The sequence below is a fragment of the Panicum virgatum genome, chromosome 9K, assembly GCF_016808335.1.
Source record: "Panicum virgatum strain AP13 chromosome 9K, P.virgatum_v5, whole genome shotgun sequence".
Classification (NCBI taxonomy): Eukaryota; Viridiplantae; Streptophyta; class Magnoliopsida; order Poales; family Poaceae; genus Panicum; species Panicum virgatum.
In genome coordinates, this window is record NC_053144.1 from 26,168,160 (window position 1) to 26,185,720 (window position 17,561).

Here is a 17,561-nt window from a genome sequence, read left to right on the forward strand (position 1 = left end):
ACTCTTTCTGGCTCTTGCATTTTTAATTTTTTGAGGTTGTACACAGTTCTGCAGAACTTTTTAGGTTGCCCAGTGCTCTTGTGCTGCTAGCTTTTGTATATTTGCTTTAAGTTTAAAGTTCAATTTTCTTCAAACAATTTACATGGAGATTCCAGAACAGGCTGCGACAGAGTTCAGAAGATGCAATAACAGACTGGTCGTACACCAGATGAGCCGCGGCTAACATGCATGCATGGACACAGCTTCCGGTCGGGCTCCCCAGCTCGCCCAGTCACACAGGCACAGCACTTGCCATAATCAAATCATCCACCCATCCAGCCAGCCTTGCCTTGTTGGGAACTTGGGATCGTCCCCTCCACCACGTTCCCGTCCCGTCCCGCCCCGCCGGCCCGAGCACATGGCAGCACGCCATTGATAAGCTAGCTCTCGCCTCGGTTTGACTCGCCCGCTGTGCTGTACTACCTCTCTACCTGTTATGTTCCGCCGGGTGCGTGGGTGGTTCGTCGGGTTGGTTGGCTGCTGTTCTGTCTGCTCTGCGCTCCCCGATCCTTCTTCCTCCCTCATCACTGTCGAGCGGCGGTAGCTAGCATATAGCTGCGCTGCGCCGCGTCGTCTTGTCTCATGTGACTGACATAGCGAGCGAGGTGGACGTACGCGTGCGCGATCCCGCCGGGTAGGTTGCGGCCGCGCTTGGATTGGGAAGAAGGTCGACCGGCGATGGGGAAGGCGGGGCGGTGGCTCAAGAGCATCCTGGCGGGGAGGAAGGACGGCAAGAAGGCGCCGCCGCAGCCGCAGCACCAGGACGGCGACGCCACGCCGTTGCCGGCAGCGAGCAGCCCCCGGGAGAAGAAGCGCTGGAGCTTCCGCCGGCCAGCGACGGCGACGGCGCAGCAGCAGCATCAGGCGGGGAAGCCCGCCGCCGCGCCGTCACCGCTGTCGTCCCAGCTGGACCCGGCGGCCGCGGGGCTCGCCGCCTTGTCGGTGTCGGGGACCGAGCATGACGGGCTCGGCCCGACCGACCACGACGTCGCCGCGGTGATGGCTGCCGCGGAGGAGGAGGGCGACGTGGTGGCGATCTGCGCCGCCGTCGAGGAGGCGGCCGCCGCCAGGATCCAAGCAACATTCAGAGGCTATCTGGTGAGCGACTGAATCCGGAAATTACGTTACAGACCTGTCACGATCGCAAGCTCCCTTGTGATTGTGATTGTGACCGACCATGGAAGGCGCTGACGAACATGGTGGTATCGCAGGCGAGGAAGGCTCTGTGCGCGCTGCGCGGGCTGGTGAAGCTGCAGGCGCTGGTCCGGGGCCAGCTGGTGCGGCGGCAGGCCACCGCCACGCTCCGCCGCATGCAGGCCCTCCTCGACGCGCAGTCCCGCCTGCGGGCGCAGCGCGCGCGCATGGTCGACGCGGACGACCACGTCGCCGCCGCCGCCTACCAACGCCGGTCGCCGCAGCACCCCAGGCGCCGCAGCTCCTACGTGCGTGCCTCGCCAGCTTGGCGCAAGTTGGTCGGTGACACGCCCGCTGACGAGTTGCTCTTGTGCACATGCGCGCAGGAGATGGACCGGTCCGGCGAGGAGCACGTGCGGATCGTGGAGGTGGACGCCGGCGACCCGGCGCGGCGCGGGCGGAGCAGCTGCTCGGCGGCGGCGACCGAGTCCAGGGAGCGGCGCCTCGCCGATTACTACTCCTACGGCGGCGGCGGCGGGCAGTGCTCGCCCGCGCCGTCGTCCGCGGCGTTCGGCGCAGAGCTGCTGAGCCCGCAGCGCGCGTACAGCGGCCACTTCGACGACGCGTTCGCGTTCGCCGACCACGAGGCGGCGGCGGCGGCGGGGAGCAGCCCGTACGCGCCGCCGTACGACGGGTACGGCGGCGCGGTCCCGAGCTACATGGCCAACACGGAGTCGTCCCGCGCCAAGGCCCGGTCCCAGAGCGCGCCGCGGCAGCGCACCGACGGCGCGGCTGCGCTGGAGCGGCAGCCGAGCCGGCGCCGCGGCGCGCCTAGGAAGACGATGCAGCGGTCGTCGTCGCACATCGGCGTGCCGGCGGCGGCCGGCACGTGCGGGTACGGCTACGGATACGGATACCACCATTACCAGCAGCAGCAGAACCCCTGGGCGGGCGTGAGGCTGGACCGGTCGAGCGCGTCGGTGGTGGGCAGCGAGTGCGGGTCCACGAGCTCCGTGCTCACCGCCGCCACCGTCGGCTACTGCCGCTCGCTCGTCGGCTTCGAGGTGAGTGCCGGCGAACTCCACTATACTTTGATCCTCAATTCAAAACAAAGATTGTTTTGTTCGTTCGTTCGTTCCCTTTGTTTCAGTTTTGTGAATTTAGCCGAGGCCTGGATACGAGTTGTTTTGAGCTGCTGCTGCTGCTGCAGGTGCAGCAGAGGGGGCGCTACTGAAGCTGGTCGAAGCGAACAGCTTGCTGCATCGCGGCAGCACAATGTATGAATGTAATGTTATCAAGAGGAGTTGTTGTTTGAAGGCACATTACAGGATGCTGAAGAAATTAAAACCCATCCGTTTCTGGTGTCTGCTGATGGCTTGCTTTGCTTGGGATCTCAGGTCTAGCTGCAAGTTTTCTTCTCTAGCTAGCAAGCTATGTGTGGTGTAAATTCGTAAGCGTGAACAGCTAGCCTACCAGAATCTTGTAATTGCCAAACGTTTCAGATCGACTGATCGAGTACATCGTCTGCAAGAATCATATGGGAGAAGAGAGGCGATCAGCCGTTCAGGCAACTGACAAACAAACTAGCTAGGAATGCAGCTAGATTCAGGCCCCTGGTCGCAGCAATGCAGGCGAGCGATCTGCGGTCTCGTGTCGTAACAGAGTTCCGTGAGAGTACCGTGGTGGTGGCCACGGGCGATGGCAATAGGTCCCATGTGCAGCGTAGCATATTTGTTTTATTTCAAAAAGAAAGAAATGGCAATTTGTTAGCCTGCAGGTTTCCACTTCCTTCTCTAAAAAAAATTCGGGGCATTTGAATGTGCTAAAGCAGGGGTGCTAAAGCTTAGGCGTAGATGTTCTAACAAAGCTAAGCATGAGCAAATAAGAGTTAATGGGCTCTAACAACTAATTAGCTATTATCTGTGGAATTAGATCTGCGATTAGTCCATGTTTAGTCCTACTACTACTAGCAAGCATGCTCGTGCATTGCAACTGGAAAAAGATTGCTCACAAGTCCCTAGACCGAGATATCATTTTGATGGTTCATGTACTACACTTTTTCTTTTTTTCGAAAAAGAATTCACCCAGCTTTTATAGAAAGCGAATAAGAACAAACACCAATTCAGCGAGGTCGGGGATACCGACTATACATCAAGCTCACAAAGTCCCTAGACCAAGATATCATTTTGATGGTTCATGTACCGCACTTTTTCTAACTAATAAAGCAATCAACCACAAAGCAACCATAACAAATATTCAAGTAAACAAACATAATAAATTATAAATACTACACCAAGCATCTTATAGACAGAATAGCAAGGTAGACGGTCACATGAACGCAATAATTGCTAAAAAAACATTGGTTTTTTTGGGGGGGCATTTAAAGGTCAGGGGCAATGACGAAAAAATAAAAATAAAACTAAATTTCAGGGTAAAGGGGTATTTCTGGAACTGGGAAGTAAATGGAATCAGAAATTATTCTCAAGAGTGATGTCATCATGAACATGTATTATTTTGCTGCTGAAGGAAAAAGTCTTGTTTATAATCCATTTGGTTCTACTTTGCCAACCTGGGTTTGCTTATTGCTTTCCGACCAATGAAATTACACTCCTCGTGCTTCTTCCTGGCGGCCTTGAGGCTGTTCGGTTGATCTGATAAATAGTGTTCGGCTAGTAGAATGAATAGTATTATATGAGAGAAAATAAGTCAAAACAAGTCGAGACAAATTGAGAGCCCATCAGCCGAAAAGGCTCTCGTTGTTAGCGTTCTTGGCCTTCCTCCACTTCCCGTCTCCCATAGGATGCCAACGCCTCCGACAGGCTTGGCAGGTACTCCAGACTCATCATCCACTCCTCGGTCCGGCTCTCATCCCATGGGTCGCTGCGGACCCGGGCGTGGCTGCTGTCCTCGTCTTCTCCGACGGCCGCTGCTGCCGCGCCCATGACGGCCACCTCCTTCCCCTTTCCGAGGCCGAAGAAGACGACCAGGCCCCTGCAGAACTGCGCGCTCAGGCTGGACATGGCCACCTCCATCTAGGCCTGCCTCTGCCTCAGCTCCACCAGCTGATAGCACTAAGCAGGGTAGCGCGGGTTGGAGGAGAAGAGAATTTGGAATCGGCAAGCAGGAATTGAGGCTGGGAGAGAACAGATTAATTTGGGGAAGAATGTTCTTGTTCATACATATCGTGCTCATCTCCTCTCACCCTAATACATATAAATCAAGGTTTTAGATTGCCTAATTTATTCTCTCTTTTTCTTAGACTACGTGCATCCAATCACTTTCGGTATGAGTTTCGGTCTACGAGTATGAGGCAAGACCATGAAAAATGACGGACATGACATTCCTCTATCACGTTTACTTCAAAGAAAAAAAAAATCTCTTTTCAAAAAAAAACTTCAAAGAAAAAGATTCCTCGACGGTACCCAAGCCCAGCCCATAAAGTTGCTATCATGTGTCGAATGGCGAGGCCCAGACCAAGCCCACATCGTGCTGGTCGGCCCATTGCTGCGGGTACACCCAATAGGCCTCCAGATCCAATGCATGAATTCCTCTTTCCGGTCCATTTACTAATTCTGGCACATTCGTAGTAAGAGGGAATGGACTGGAATGGTAAAAGGTCTTCAAAATTTCGGTTAGAATCTTTATAAGAATCGGGCCTAAAAAGGATCTAGCTTATATTTTATATAATTTTGAACTAAGGATAATTAAGAGCGGAGTTGGATTTTTGAAGGTGTCATTAGGATCTCTTCGGAAGGCAGCATTCACAAAACGCATGAATGGATGGAAGGTGTAGTCTTTTTCCGCATTCACAAACACATGAATAGGAAAAAAACGTAGGATTAAAAGCGCGCGTGCACGTAAAAATGCTATAGGAATCTAGAACATATGAAAATTACGAAACATATAGGATAGAATGGAAAGAAAATATAGGGTGCATTTGACGGAACTCCCAAACCTAATTCTCTGCTGAATCCAGCCGGAGCTCTGCCAAACAGTTTTTCAGAGAGAAGAGCGTGATTGTCTGTTGATTCCATGAAATAAACTAAGAGGCTAGGAGCTGAAAAAAGTAGCTTCTCCTGATTCCCGTGATTCTCCATCCTAACTTTAAGAGTTTATTATGCTAAAGAATTATTTTTATCCACAAAATCACTTCTCTGCTTCCGTAGATAATCATAATCAGATGAAGCTCTACCAAATAGGCCTATAAAGTTGGACCTAATTTTTATTGTCCCCCAAAATATCCATGAAAGTGTCCATTCTATAGGAACTTCAAGGAATTGATAGGAACAAGTTCTTTGTTCCCAATATATTCGTAGGAAAATTTTCTATGGGAATTGAATCCTCCAAGTAAATTACTATAACTTTCCTCCATCCCAAAGTAACCATAGCCTCACCATGGTGTTGGCCTATTTATAGACACATTGCCTAGAGGGAATGGAGGAAAGATTTGCGTTGGCCACCACTCAGTTCGCCGCGCCGGCCCGTGATCGACCTCGGTCAGGTACGCGTACATGCAACGCGCCGCGCAGCAGCTTCAGATCAGGCCGCGTTCCGACTTCCGAATTCCGAGTTCCGAGAGGGAGCAGCTGAGGGGGGCGCTATTTGGCGATCGTGCGCCGCGGCAATAAAGCAGCGAACAGCGCTCCAACTAGCAAGCAGTGCACGTGCAATACCAATAGTAGTAGAGAAAAAATATTTGACTTACTAGTTCTGTTCTCTACCCATCTTCTACTCTATTCTTTTTTTTTTCGGGACAACGGTTGTGTGGGTGAGTGAATGGGCGGGGGATTTCACATCCATATGCATGTAGAATTAGCAAAACTGAGAAAAAAATGTATTTAAAATATTGTTGTACATAAAAAATATTAAAAATAAAAATAAAAGGAGAATGCAAATGCACTATGAATTTTGGGAGCTTTGTATTTCCAAATATAAAACATTGTTATTCTACACTATATGTTTAGATACATAAGAATTTACTGTTGCTAAACCTTTAAATCAGAAAAATTAAGTTTATACTAGCACATTAATAACTTTGTAGTTGTACAAAGCTTTCAGATCTGAAAATTTTGAAACCTTGTACTAGCACATTAATAACTTTGTAGTTCTAAAAAACTATAAAATTTGAAACTATAAACTTTGTACTATAACAATAATAACTTGTTAGTTCCAAAACTTTCAAACCTGATGTTGTGAACTTTTTACTATCACATTAATAAATTTTATTATCTCCGAAAACCTACTATTAGCCCATTTTAAATTTTGTACTCCTAGATTCAAAATTTTAATTCAAACCTTGCACTCTAAATTCAGAAACTTTCTACTAATATACTTTCAAACTTTCTACACCAGACTCCGCGACTGTGTAATTCCAAAGCTTTGTACACTACATTTCAGAATTTTCTACAACTAAATTTAAAACTCTATACTATTAGATATGAAACTTTATACATGGATATTTGAAACGTTTTACATAAAAACCTTCTACTAAAATAAAAAATAACACTAAATTTGATAAATTTGGACTATTAAAAAATTAGTAAAATAAACTCTGAACTTTGCATCCCAAATTAAATAATTTTCTACTAGCATGTTATAAACTTTGTATTCTCATTAATCCAACTTCACTTTTTAAAAAATCTGGAACTTTGTGATAGAACATTTAAAACTTTATCCTTTTAGATCTAATACTTCATAATTAAAAATCTTTGCATTCTCGTATTGAGAACTTTATTCTAGCCTATCATAAATTTTGTATCTCTCGGTTCCAAAACTTTATTTTAAAAAATATTACAACCCTAAATATTACAACACATGAACTTTAGAAAATTAAAATTACTAACTTTGTACGACAAACTCAAAAACTTTTTAATTACAATAAATTTAGCATCCAAATTTAGGAACTTCATACCAACGTATTTTCAAACACACACACACTAGAACTTTGTGCTCCAAAATCAAGAACTTTTTAAATAAAAACTTTGTATTCTGAAATTGGGGGCTTTGTACTAGCCTATTATAAACCTTTTAATCTTATATATAAAATTTTAACATGTATATGAAATATTTTCTATATCTCAATTCTCATATTGCACTTCAAAACTTTTGTATTGGAATGTTGCAAACTTACAATTTGTAAATGTAGAATTTTGGTCTAGCATTCAAACTATGGGTATAAACTGAAGAATTTAAGTCCCGTCGCAAACTTTAAGCTAGAAAATCTAAAAAATTTGAGGTTCAACTAATGGGGGTGGGGGGATAATATACCATGGTTGGAGGAAAGTACATTGTGTTTAGTAAAAAAAAATAACCTATGTCTGTGTTTAGTATAAACCTTTTATTCTAATCTTTACGTTCTATATTCGGAGGATTGCTGCTTGCACATTTCAAAACATTGTACTTATGGAAAAAAAAGGCCTTGTAATTCCAAACTTTGCACTATGAATATATGGAACTATGTACCACCAAATTGTAAACTATGCACTCCACACTACAAATATTTACATATATTTGACACTTAAGGTTCTACATATGGCACTTTATAGTAGAATCTTGAAAGCTTTTGGCTCTTGTGTGGAAAAGTTTTATAGAATACCTAGCGTCAAATGCACGTATTTGAAATTTTATTTGTGAAAAAAAACTATGAAGCATATAAAACATCACATGTCCAAACTTATATATCAAGCTTTTGGCTCTAAACTGACTACTTGAAAACTTTGAATGCAAATATTGAGAACTTTCAAATCATGTATATAAAAACTTTGGATAAATGATTACAAAAGTAATAAATATATCAAGCCATGGAATAAAAACTTTGAACCCCTCAATTCACAGCACTAATTAAACCTATATGCCTAACAAAAAAAATTACATGTCATAATGTGGAGTTTGTTTTGGAGGGGGGCACAACTTTGGACAGATATATTGAAAATTTTGTAACTAGAGATGTAAAACTTTGAAATTAGTGTACAATAGCTTCCAGCAGATATATATTTTAACATAAACTAATTTATTTAGGACCCTCAACACAAAATTGACTAATAATACACACATCTCAAATTGGAACAAAAAACAAAAAAATACATATATATGAAGAAACAAAAAATATAAAAAAACTGGACCCTTACACATATCGCCGACGAAGCAGGCGAGACGGAGTGCGCGGTGAGCTAGCGCGGCTGCCTCCTTGACTCCGGCGTCGACCAAAATGCGGTGGAGCTCGGTACGGCGGCTGCCTCCTCGTCTCCGGCTTACTCCCCGATGAAGCAGACGAGACGGAGTGCGCGGCGAGCTCGGCGCGGCTTCCGCTCGCTTCCCGTGCGTACTCCGCCTCGGCGCGGATGAATTGCACGGCAAGTGAGGCTCATGACGTGGAGATCAACGCGGGTCTCTGGTGATTCGCCGCCCTGACTCGCTCGAATCTCTCAAATCCGGCGATCCCCTTTCGCCTGCAGCTCGAGGCTGGGCCAAAGGAAGGGGAAAGGGGGAAAAGTTAGGAAAAAAGTGCATATATATACGAAGCGGTAGCTGAGATTCGGTCGATACGGGCTGAATCCGAAGCAGAAATTGGAAAGTAGTATCTCTAAGTAGCGACGCAGTGGCAATAAGTAGCGACGCGCGCGCACTATAAGGAATTCGGCTTGTGGTATTAGAAATATGAGATATGTGTGCATACAAAAGCTCTACGAAGACATTCCAACTTATAAAAAAATGCACCGTTGGCGTGTTGCTCATGTCGCAGAGAAAAATCAAAACGGAAAAAATGAAAAAATGATAAATGAGAGGACATAAAAGAGTCCATGTGGTTCCAACTAGAGCTGACTCGCCATTCGCTGCTACAGTTGCAAGCGAACACCCATGTTCCATGAAGATGTCCGTTGACGACAGAGAATATAATCAGCTAAAGTAAAAATATTAAGACTAGTATGTCTGTTCGCTGCTATGTGCTAGCAGCGCTCGCGCGCCAACTAAGAAAATTGAGCAGCTGAGTACGAGTAGGAGCGGGGCGGGATCGGACTCGCTCGCTCCAACGACTCGCACCCTACCACTATCTATATATATGTTCATCCTTCCCGTCTACGTCCTTGCAAGCCTCACAGCCATCACCGGCCCACATCATCATCGTCCCCTTTGCGCGCCAGGCAGCTAGGCGCCGGCAGAGAGATCCAGCCGATCGACGTGCACGCCGGCCAGCAGCATGGTGATGGGGAGCCACCAGGTCGTCGCCGCCGCGCCGCGGCCGCGCGTGCCGGTGCCCCCGCCGCGCTCGTTCCTCCGCACGGCCGGCGCCAGCCTCCGGGAGACGCTCTTCCCGGACGAGCCGTGGCGCGCGCGCTCGCCGCGCTCCGCTACGCGCTCCCCTGCCTCGAGTGGCTGCCGTCCTACTCCCTCGCCGACCTCCGCGCCGACGCCGTCTCCGGCCTCACCGTCGCCAGCCTCGCCGTCCCCCAGGGCATCAGCTACGCCAGGCTCGCCGGGCTCGACCCCGTCGTCGGCCTCTGAGAGTACTACAAATCATCTACTTACGTGCATCGTAAAAAATTGCGTGTATGTAATCGTGCGAGCCTTACGACGACTGGCCCTTGGCAGACTCGAGCTTCGTGCCGGCGCTGGTGTACACGGTGCTGGGGAGCTCGCGCCTCGCGGGACCTGGCGGTGGGCACCATGGCCGTCGGCTCGCTGCTCTTCGCCTCCACGCTGGGCCCGGCGGCGCCGCCCGCCGCGGACCCGCACTACCGGAATTGGCTATTTCGCCGTGTCCCTGGCACACAACAAAGTCACCAAACAAATCTTTTTTTTTTGTTTTCACGTATAAATGACCCCATATCACAACATATATATCACATGCATTACATATCATATATATATCACAACAAACATCACAGGCACTATATATCACAATATATATATCACAACTAGCCACAAATAACTTCAAACACATCCAGAAGTACAATGCAAAATCCTACAAGTTCACAACATAGGCAGAAGTTCACAAATCCATATCCAGAAGTTCACAAGTCCATAAATATTGAAATAAACAAGTTTATGGCGGCGGTGGGCCGTCGGACGGTGGTGGGCCACCGAACTGAGGTGGAAACAACTGTTGTGGGAGCGTCGGTGAGATGGCCGGCGACAAGTCTGGCGTATTCGATGCCGCCGATAGATTCTGCAAAAAATATAAGACAGTAAATTGCAGGTGAGACAAAAACCAAGTTCTCAAGTTATAATCTAAACAAGGCTAAATATGTAGGTCCCCTAAATCGTAAAGTGAGTAATATAAGTCACAATCTCTAAGTCTAAAGTTCTCTAAGTATCTAATACTTCAAAAAAAACTAAAGGGTTTTCAAGATACTCACCGGAGGAGTAATAGGAGCAGGAGCCACAGGGAAGACTGGGATGTGATTACCCATTTGGACAGAAAGACTTTGAATGTAGTTGTACATCTAGGCCATCTCGGCCGCCTGCTTCTGCTCGTTCTCTTGTCGTATCCTCCTCTCTTCGGCCAACGCCGTCGCGTACGCCGCTTGTTGCGCTTGCATTTGGTGCTACAATAGTTCATGACAATGTTACAAAGCAAAACAAATATATGTACAAAACGAAAGAACTATGAATAAATAAGAAATAACCTGAAGTTCCTGCACTTGGAGCTGCGACGCGGACAGCCGTGGGCGTATGGCCGGGCTATTGGCCGTGCTCCTCGCTCGAATCTAGGAGAGGGTGGGAGTGCTGGCCATGTCTACAAGGCCAGCGCCAATGTAGTAGCGCCCATGTTTCTTGCCTCCTCCCACCCTCATAATGACTTCTCCATCAAGGGGCTGCGAGTTCGGATCCCAGTCTGGCCCATGGACCTGTCTTCCCATCTCTGTGTACGCCTGGATACGACTGTGGACGGACGGGTTGCTGTACGCCGAGGGCGGGTCGTCAGGGTTGTAGGTGACGTTGGATGTCGCCTTGCCCTTGCGGGCCAGAGCCCATCCCACGAACGGGTTGCACTCCTGGCCTTCATGTGATGACGACTGCGAAAAAGGAAGAAGTTGATTACAAATTATGCTGAATTGAACGTTAGATTAGAGAAATGAGTCTGTGTAGTGTGTACCCATCTAGCCCTGTACTCGTCGTTGTTGAGGCTGCCTTGATGGTGCGCTGGACCTGGCATCAGCAATCGTCGCTGCCGGCCAGCGTCGTGCAAAGCTTGCCACTCGGGGTCGAACCACTTGTCCACTATGCGCTCCCAGCACACGGTGTCATTACGACACCACCACGCAGGAACCTACACGTGATCAAATGCTTGACATGTAAGAAGAGAGACATTTAATGATGTTTTTCATCTTACAATAAATTTGAACTTACCTGTAAATATTGCTCTCGGGTCAGCCTCAAATCCCTCGCCTCAGTCTTCCCGATCTTCTGCTTTAGGAAATATGCACAATAGTTGATGACGCACTGGACTTGCGCCTCATAATGCATGTTCTTCACGAGTTTAACGCATCGATTGTGAGCCACAATCGCCGCCCACTCCTCGTATCCCTCGTCACATCTGTAAAAATCCTGCATATAAAGACGATGGATCATGTCATTATTAACAATATGTTCAATGAATGTGATGTATTGACCATTTTTTGCCGGGGAAAACTTACCCAGAGCTCGGCCTTTACCCGCTCCGCCTTGTTCTCAAAGACTATGCCGCTCCGATCCAACTGATCGTTGTTGGCGGCGATGTAGTGGTCTCACGTCCAGGCCGGCTCGTACCGTCCTTGATAGTGGACCAGGCCTGGGAAGTGGTCCCTGCACAAAAGACCCAGAATGTCATTGACCTTGCGTTTGTGAGCACCGCCACTGAGGACAGTCCAACTCCTGCAAAAGTGATTAAGAGAAAATATTAGTTTGTACCGTGATTTTTGAGTTAGGAAATGAAAAAGTAGTAATAACATGTCAAATTACTTACATATCCCCGCTCGGTCGAATCAGCGGGCGCAAGGCAACAGGTATCGGCCTATCTGGGAGTCGCGAAGGACCTCACAACCAGACAGCCGGCGAAGAGGTATCCTCGGCCGTGTCCTCCTCAGACGACTCCCCCTCCTCCTCCTGCGCGTCCGCCTGCCACTCCTCCTCCTCCTCCTCCTCCTCCTCCTCCTCCTCCTCCTCCTCCTGAGACGGCGGTACAGGCGAAGGCTCTCGACGCCTCCTGCCTCCACCCTTCCCTCGACCCCTCATGGGTCCACCCTTCCCTTGACCCTTGCCTCGCCCCAACCCGGAACTCCTATCGGAGCCCTCACCAGCATTCGAGTGTGGCATCATTCTTCTGTACAGTGAGGCGACCGATCGTTGAAGTCCGCCGCCCGGCATCTTTCTTCAATCACCTGCAATTAAAAATAGTAAACTAATCAGCACATATATACAAAACGATCTTATAAAGAGAAAGAAAATAAATGCGACATAATTAAAAAGTAACATTAATAAATCAATTAGTACGGATCATACATGTATTAGAAATAATCATCTTCATCGGGATTAGCAGGATCATATGTCTCATCATCACTATCACGCAAGTCGAGAAGTTCAAGCCCGTGCTCTAACGGTGGAATTTCATCCTCATTGTCATTGCCTAATTGTAATCGCTCAAGTAATTCTAGGTCCTTCGCATTACGAACCTCCTCACCAGTGTCCTCGTCATCAACCATTTCATCATCGTGTACTTCCATTTCAATCACTCCGGTTAAGTCTATCTCAAAATGTCCTTCAAGCCCATCTTCTTGAAAGAATTCCCCGTCATATGTGTTTGAGTCTATGTTATAATCCTCATTATTTGGAATAGGTACTTTACCGTGTGGTGATACCTTGTACACAACATCCCAACCCATAAGGCGATCGTCAATTTTGCACGGATATGAGAGATAATAAACTTGCGTGGCTTGTTGAGCCACAATATACACATCGTCTCCTGGATACACTGATGACTGGCGAATTTCGAATAGGCCGAGATGAGGGGTCCGTCGCACTTCGTTAGGATCAAACCAATGGCATTTGAATATGACAGGCTTAAGAGGTTTGCAACCATGAAATGTGAGTTCATAGATTTCTTCAATTATGCCATAATACTCGACCCCATCAAGGGCTGTCGTACAAACTACGGAATTTGTTGTTCTTCGATTGGGCCGACTCTGCTCGTGGCTTCTTGTATGAAAGCGATATCCATTAACGTCATAACCGGAATATGACAAGACCCTATAGGCACAACCATTGGCAACCTGACTCAACTCGGGACACATAGACGCGTCATTTTGGGACTGCAGGTAGAAGCATGATGATTTGTCATACTATTCGCACAGATAAGAAACTTCAAATGTCTAACAAGCATGATGGTTTGTTATACCTTGTGCTTGAACCAAGAAATGAAATCGGGGGCTCTTTGTCCCGCACCGGATTTAAGAAGGACGTCAACTTTCTGCGGGGTTGGATCTCTTCGGCGACACCAGAATTGTTGAGTAAATTCCCTATATAAACGAGAGGTAAAGGGGGTTGGATGCAGAATAGTTAATACTCGAGGAAATAGTTTGTTGAGAACTTACTGTATGTACGGCTCGACTTCCACTAGGTTCGTCATCACATACATCATGTTAGTGCGCAACTCTTCATTGAGCAAGGCCTTAGGAGTCGCACCACTTGCACTTCCAAGTTGCCCTTTGAATAGGCTGAGGTTCATTTCATTTTCGGCTTCATTGTAATGAGTGAGTGGATTGTGCACGCTTGGAAGGGTTTCACTATAGTATTTTGTTGTATAGTTCAAGACCTCATCCAAAATGTATGCTTCTGCAATGGAAGCTTCTATTTTGCATTTATTTTTGCATTTGGTTCTAAGGATTTTTTGTTGTCTCTCAATCGAGTAGCACCAACGTCCCTGAACAGGCCCCCCCATCCGTGCCTCATACGAGAGGTGCAAAATCATATGCTGCATCGGATTGAAGAAGCCGGGTAGAAAGATTTTCTCCAACTTACAAAGCAACACAGGGGCCAATTTTTCCATTTGTTCAACTACAGCCCGAGACAACTCCTTAGCACATAGCTGGCGGAAGAAATTGCTTAACTCCGCCAGCACTTGCCAGACATGGTGTGACATCTCGGAGTTTTAAAATGCTAAGCAAGAAATATTAAATGTGGTTCATGCTTAATAAACAAGAGAAAGTCAAATTATGGGTTTCTTTTTGGAAAATAACATATGTGTATGTATGTGCATGTGTGAATGTGTACATAGGTATGTGTGGATATAAATTTTGTTCCTTTAATATTTGCTTTTGGGAACAATTGCATACTTGCTTAGGAACTCGGGTGATTCGCAGCTCTGCTTACCACCCTCAAACAGATGGCCAAACAGAGAGAATTAATCAGATTCTGGAAGATATGCTTCGTGCATGTGTCTTGACCTATCCACAGAAATGGGATCAATGTTTGCCATTAGCTGAATTTTCTTATAACAATAGTTATCAAGAAAGCATCAAAATGGCTCCATTTGAAGCCTTATACGGTCGTCGATGCCGTACACCTCTGAATTGGTCTGAAACTGGGGAAAGAACAATCTTTGGGCCCGACATGGTTCAAGAGGCCGAAGAACAAGTCCGCCTTATCCAAGCCAACTTAAAGATTGCACAGTCTCGACAGAAGAGCTATGCGGATAAAAGAAGAGATCCACTCGTCTTTAAGGTCGGTGACCACGTCTATCTGAAAGTATCACCCTGGAAAGGCGTGCAAAGATTTGGAATAAAAGGGAAGTTAGCTCCCCGCTACATCGGTCCATATCCAATTGTGGAACGATGCGGTCCGGTGGCTTATCGGTTGGATCTTCCAGCAAATCTTTCTGCAGTTCATAACATCTTTCATGTATCGCAACTCAGAATGTGCCTTAGAATTCCGACTGAAGCTGTGGCAAGTGACTCGATTCAATTAGAGTCTGATCTCTCTTATCCTGAGCATCCTATCAAGATTATCGATCGCAAGGATCGAGTTACTCGTCGCACAACCAACCGATTCTACAAAGTTCAATGGAGTAATCACTCCGAAGATGAAGCGACTTGGGAGAAGGAGGAATTTCTGAAATCCAAGTATCCGGAATTTTTGAACACTCATCCAGGTACTACAACTTCGAACCCCTTCTGCCTGTCTTTATTCCTTTGTGCCTGAATCTCGGGACGAGATTCCTTTAAGGGGGGAAGGCTGTAACACCCCTGTGTTAATCGTCTCGCTAAGCATGAGTTAACTCGCTAATCGTGGACTCAAATTCGTCGTTAACGCTAATCGCGTTCGCGTATTAAACAGCTACTTAGCTGTGTTCGATCTCGTTTTTGTCCTTGTTCCGAGCTCCAAATCAACTTTCGCCCAAAACGAAAGTTGTAGATCTTCTTTTCCTCTACAACTTTTGTTTTGGCCAAATTTCATGTTCCCATATGAAATTTGGAGTTTCAACTGTTCAAATTCGAGCCAAAATCATTAAACGAAGAAACAGTGCAGCTCCAGTGCTCAGCACTGTGCACGCCCGCGCCCATACCGGCGACTGAACGCCGGCGAGCGCGTCCACGCGTCGGCAATCGCGCCCGACGCCGCTCTTCTCCTCTCACGGTCGCCTCGAAGCTTCCCGTGCCGTCCCAATCCTCCTTCCTCCTTCCTCTGAGCTAGGTCGAGCTCGAGCGAGCGAGCAGAACCGAGCGACATCGCCATCATTCGTCGCTCCGGCCAACCCTCGCCGCCCCACCTCAATCCGTCGCACTCCGAGCTGCGCGACCCCGCCCCGAAGCTCCTCCATCCCTCCACGAGCGCGGCCGTGCCCTACCCCGGCCAAAGTCGAGCTCCAGACCGTGGCCACCATTGCCGTCGCCCCGAGCTTCGCCACCCCCACGTCGAGCACCACCTTCCGGCCATCCTCCGCCCCAAATCGACCCCCGGTGAGCTCAATCGCGCCCTCCTCTATCTTCCCGAGCTTTTCCCCATCCGAATCGGCGCCGCCGCCGTCGAATCGGAGCCGCGCCGCCGCGGAACGCGCTGAGCGCCGCCCGCGCATGCCGCCGGGCCTCCCTGCCCCCGCCCGCGGGCCAATACCGCGCGCCCCGCCGCCGTTTGACCCCCCTGGTGCTCGCCCCGCCTCGCCTTGCCGCCGCTTGGCCCTGCCGCCGCCGGAACGCAGCCGCCGCCGCCGCCCGTGGCCATGTGCCGCCGTGAGCCGCCGGCACACGCCGCGGGGGCCCCCTGCGCACGCTCGCGCGGCGCCGCCGCGAGCCGCACGGCCGCCTGGGGCCACTGGCCCTCATCCGCCCCTCCCCGCGTGCCGCCTGGCCTTGCCCTGGCCGGCCCGGCCGCGCCGCCACCGCGCCGCCCCTACCGCCGCCGCTCCAAGCCGCGCGCCGCCCCTGCGCCCCACGCCTGTTCCGCGCCCCGCACTCCGGGCGCCCTGGCCTCGGTTCCGCCGAGCCACGCCGCCGGCAAGCCGCCGCCGGCGGGAGCCAGGGCCGCCGCGGGCCGCCTGCCCCTGGCCGTGCACCGGCCGGCCGGCCGCCCGTGCGGGTAAAACAGAGGAAGGGGGGGAGCAGGCCTGGGCTCCCTTGCATGTGGGGCCCGGCTGTCAGCCGCCCCCCCCCCCCCTTTTTATTGTTTTCCATTTCTTAATTTAACTGAAACTTTAAAAATCCGTGTAAATTTGTAGAAAAATCCAAAAATTGCAAACCTAATTTTGTTAGGTTTCTAAAATCACAAGCTTCTGAGGAAAAATACTTGTGCCTGTATTTTGTTACTTTTTCTCTGATGAAAAATTCAGTTGGCGTTAAACCTAGTTTAATTATTGTAGGTAGTTCCATGGCTCTAAAAATTATGAAAAATTTGCAGTAGCTTACTCTTGGTATGTGTTGTTCACTGAAAAAGTTTCAGGTGCTTGTTCTATATGCAAGTGTGTGGATCTAATTGTTGTTTAATTGCTTTTCTAGGGTTAAGACAAATGCTTTCGATCGTCGTTCATTGTCGGAAAAATTCCGTGGCATGCTTTACTGTCTTCGTGTTACGCTATTTAATTGTGTTGCTAGATCATGTTTGCAAGTTAGGGTTTTGCTTGTAGTTTGCCCTCGCCATGCTCTTTTATTTATTTTAAAGTTAGTAGCTGTTTTGGGAAGAATCACTGCATGCTAAATGTTGAACTTTGGTTTCGCATCGTAAACACTTATGCATTGCTCTGTGTCCTATCTGTTGCATGACATATTTTTATTCGTGTAGACGCCACGACCGACGCTGTCCACGAGCTAGTTGCTGAGCCGGTCCAGGAACCACGAGCAGGAGCGCAGCAGGAGGACGCCGTTGAGCACGCCCCCGGAGACCTAGTTAACCCCGCTGACCTGCAAGGCAAGCCCCGGAGC

The 17,561-nt window shown here is 48.5% G+C and overlaps 1 protein-coding gene across 2 annotated transcripts; it reads left to right on the top strand.

Moving 5' to 3' along the window:
- Positions 1-268: 268 nt before the first annotated feature.
- LOC120651013 lies at positions 269-2,719 on the top strand. 2 transcript variants are annotated; one of them, XM_039928335.1, is made up of 4 exons: positions 269-1,137; positions 1,251-1,481; positions 1,560-2,237; positions 2,384-2,719. In XM_039928335.1, exons 1-4 carry the CDS (start codon positions 718-720, stop codon positions 2,405-2,407), a joined length of 1,353 nt encoding a protein of 450 aa, XP_039784269.1. In that variant the 5' UTR covers positions 269-717; the 3' UTR covers positions 2,408-2,719. The 2 variants fall into 2 exon arrangements, with proteins under 2 accessions (XP_039784269.1, XP_039784268.1); XM_039928334.1 differs by having other exon boundaries at positions 1,560-2,719.
- The last annotated feature ends 14,842 nt before the right edge of the window (positions 2,720-17,561 follow it).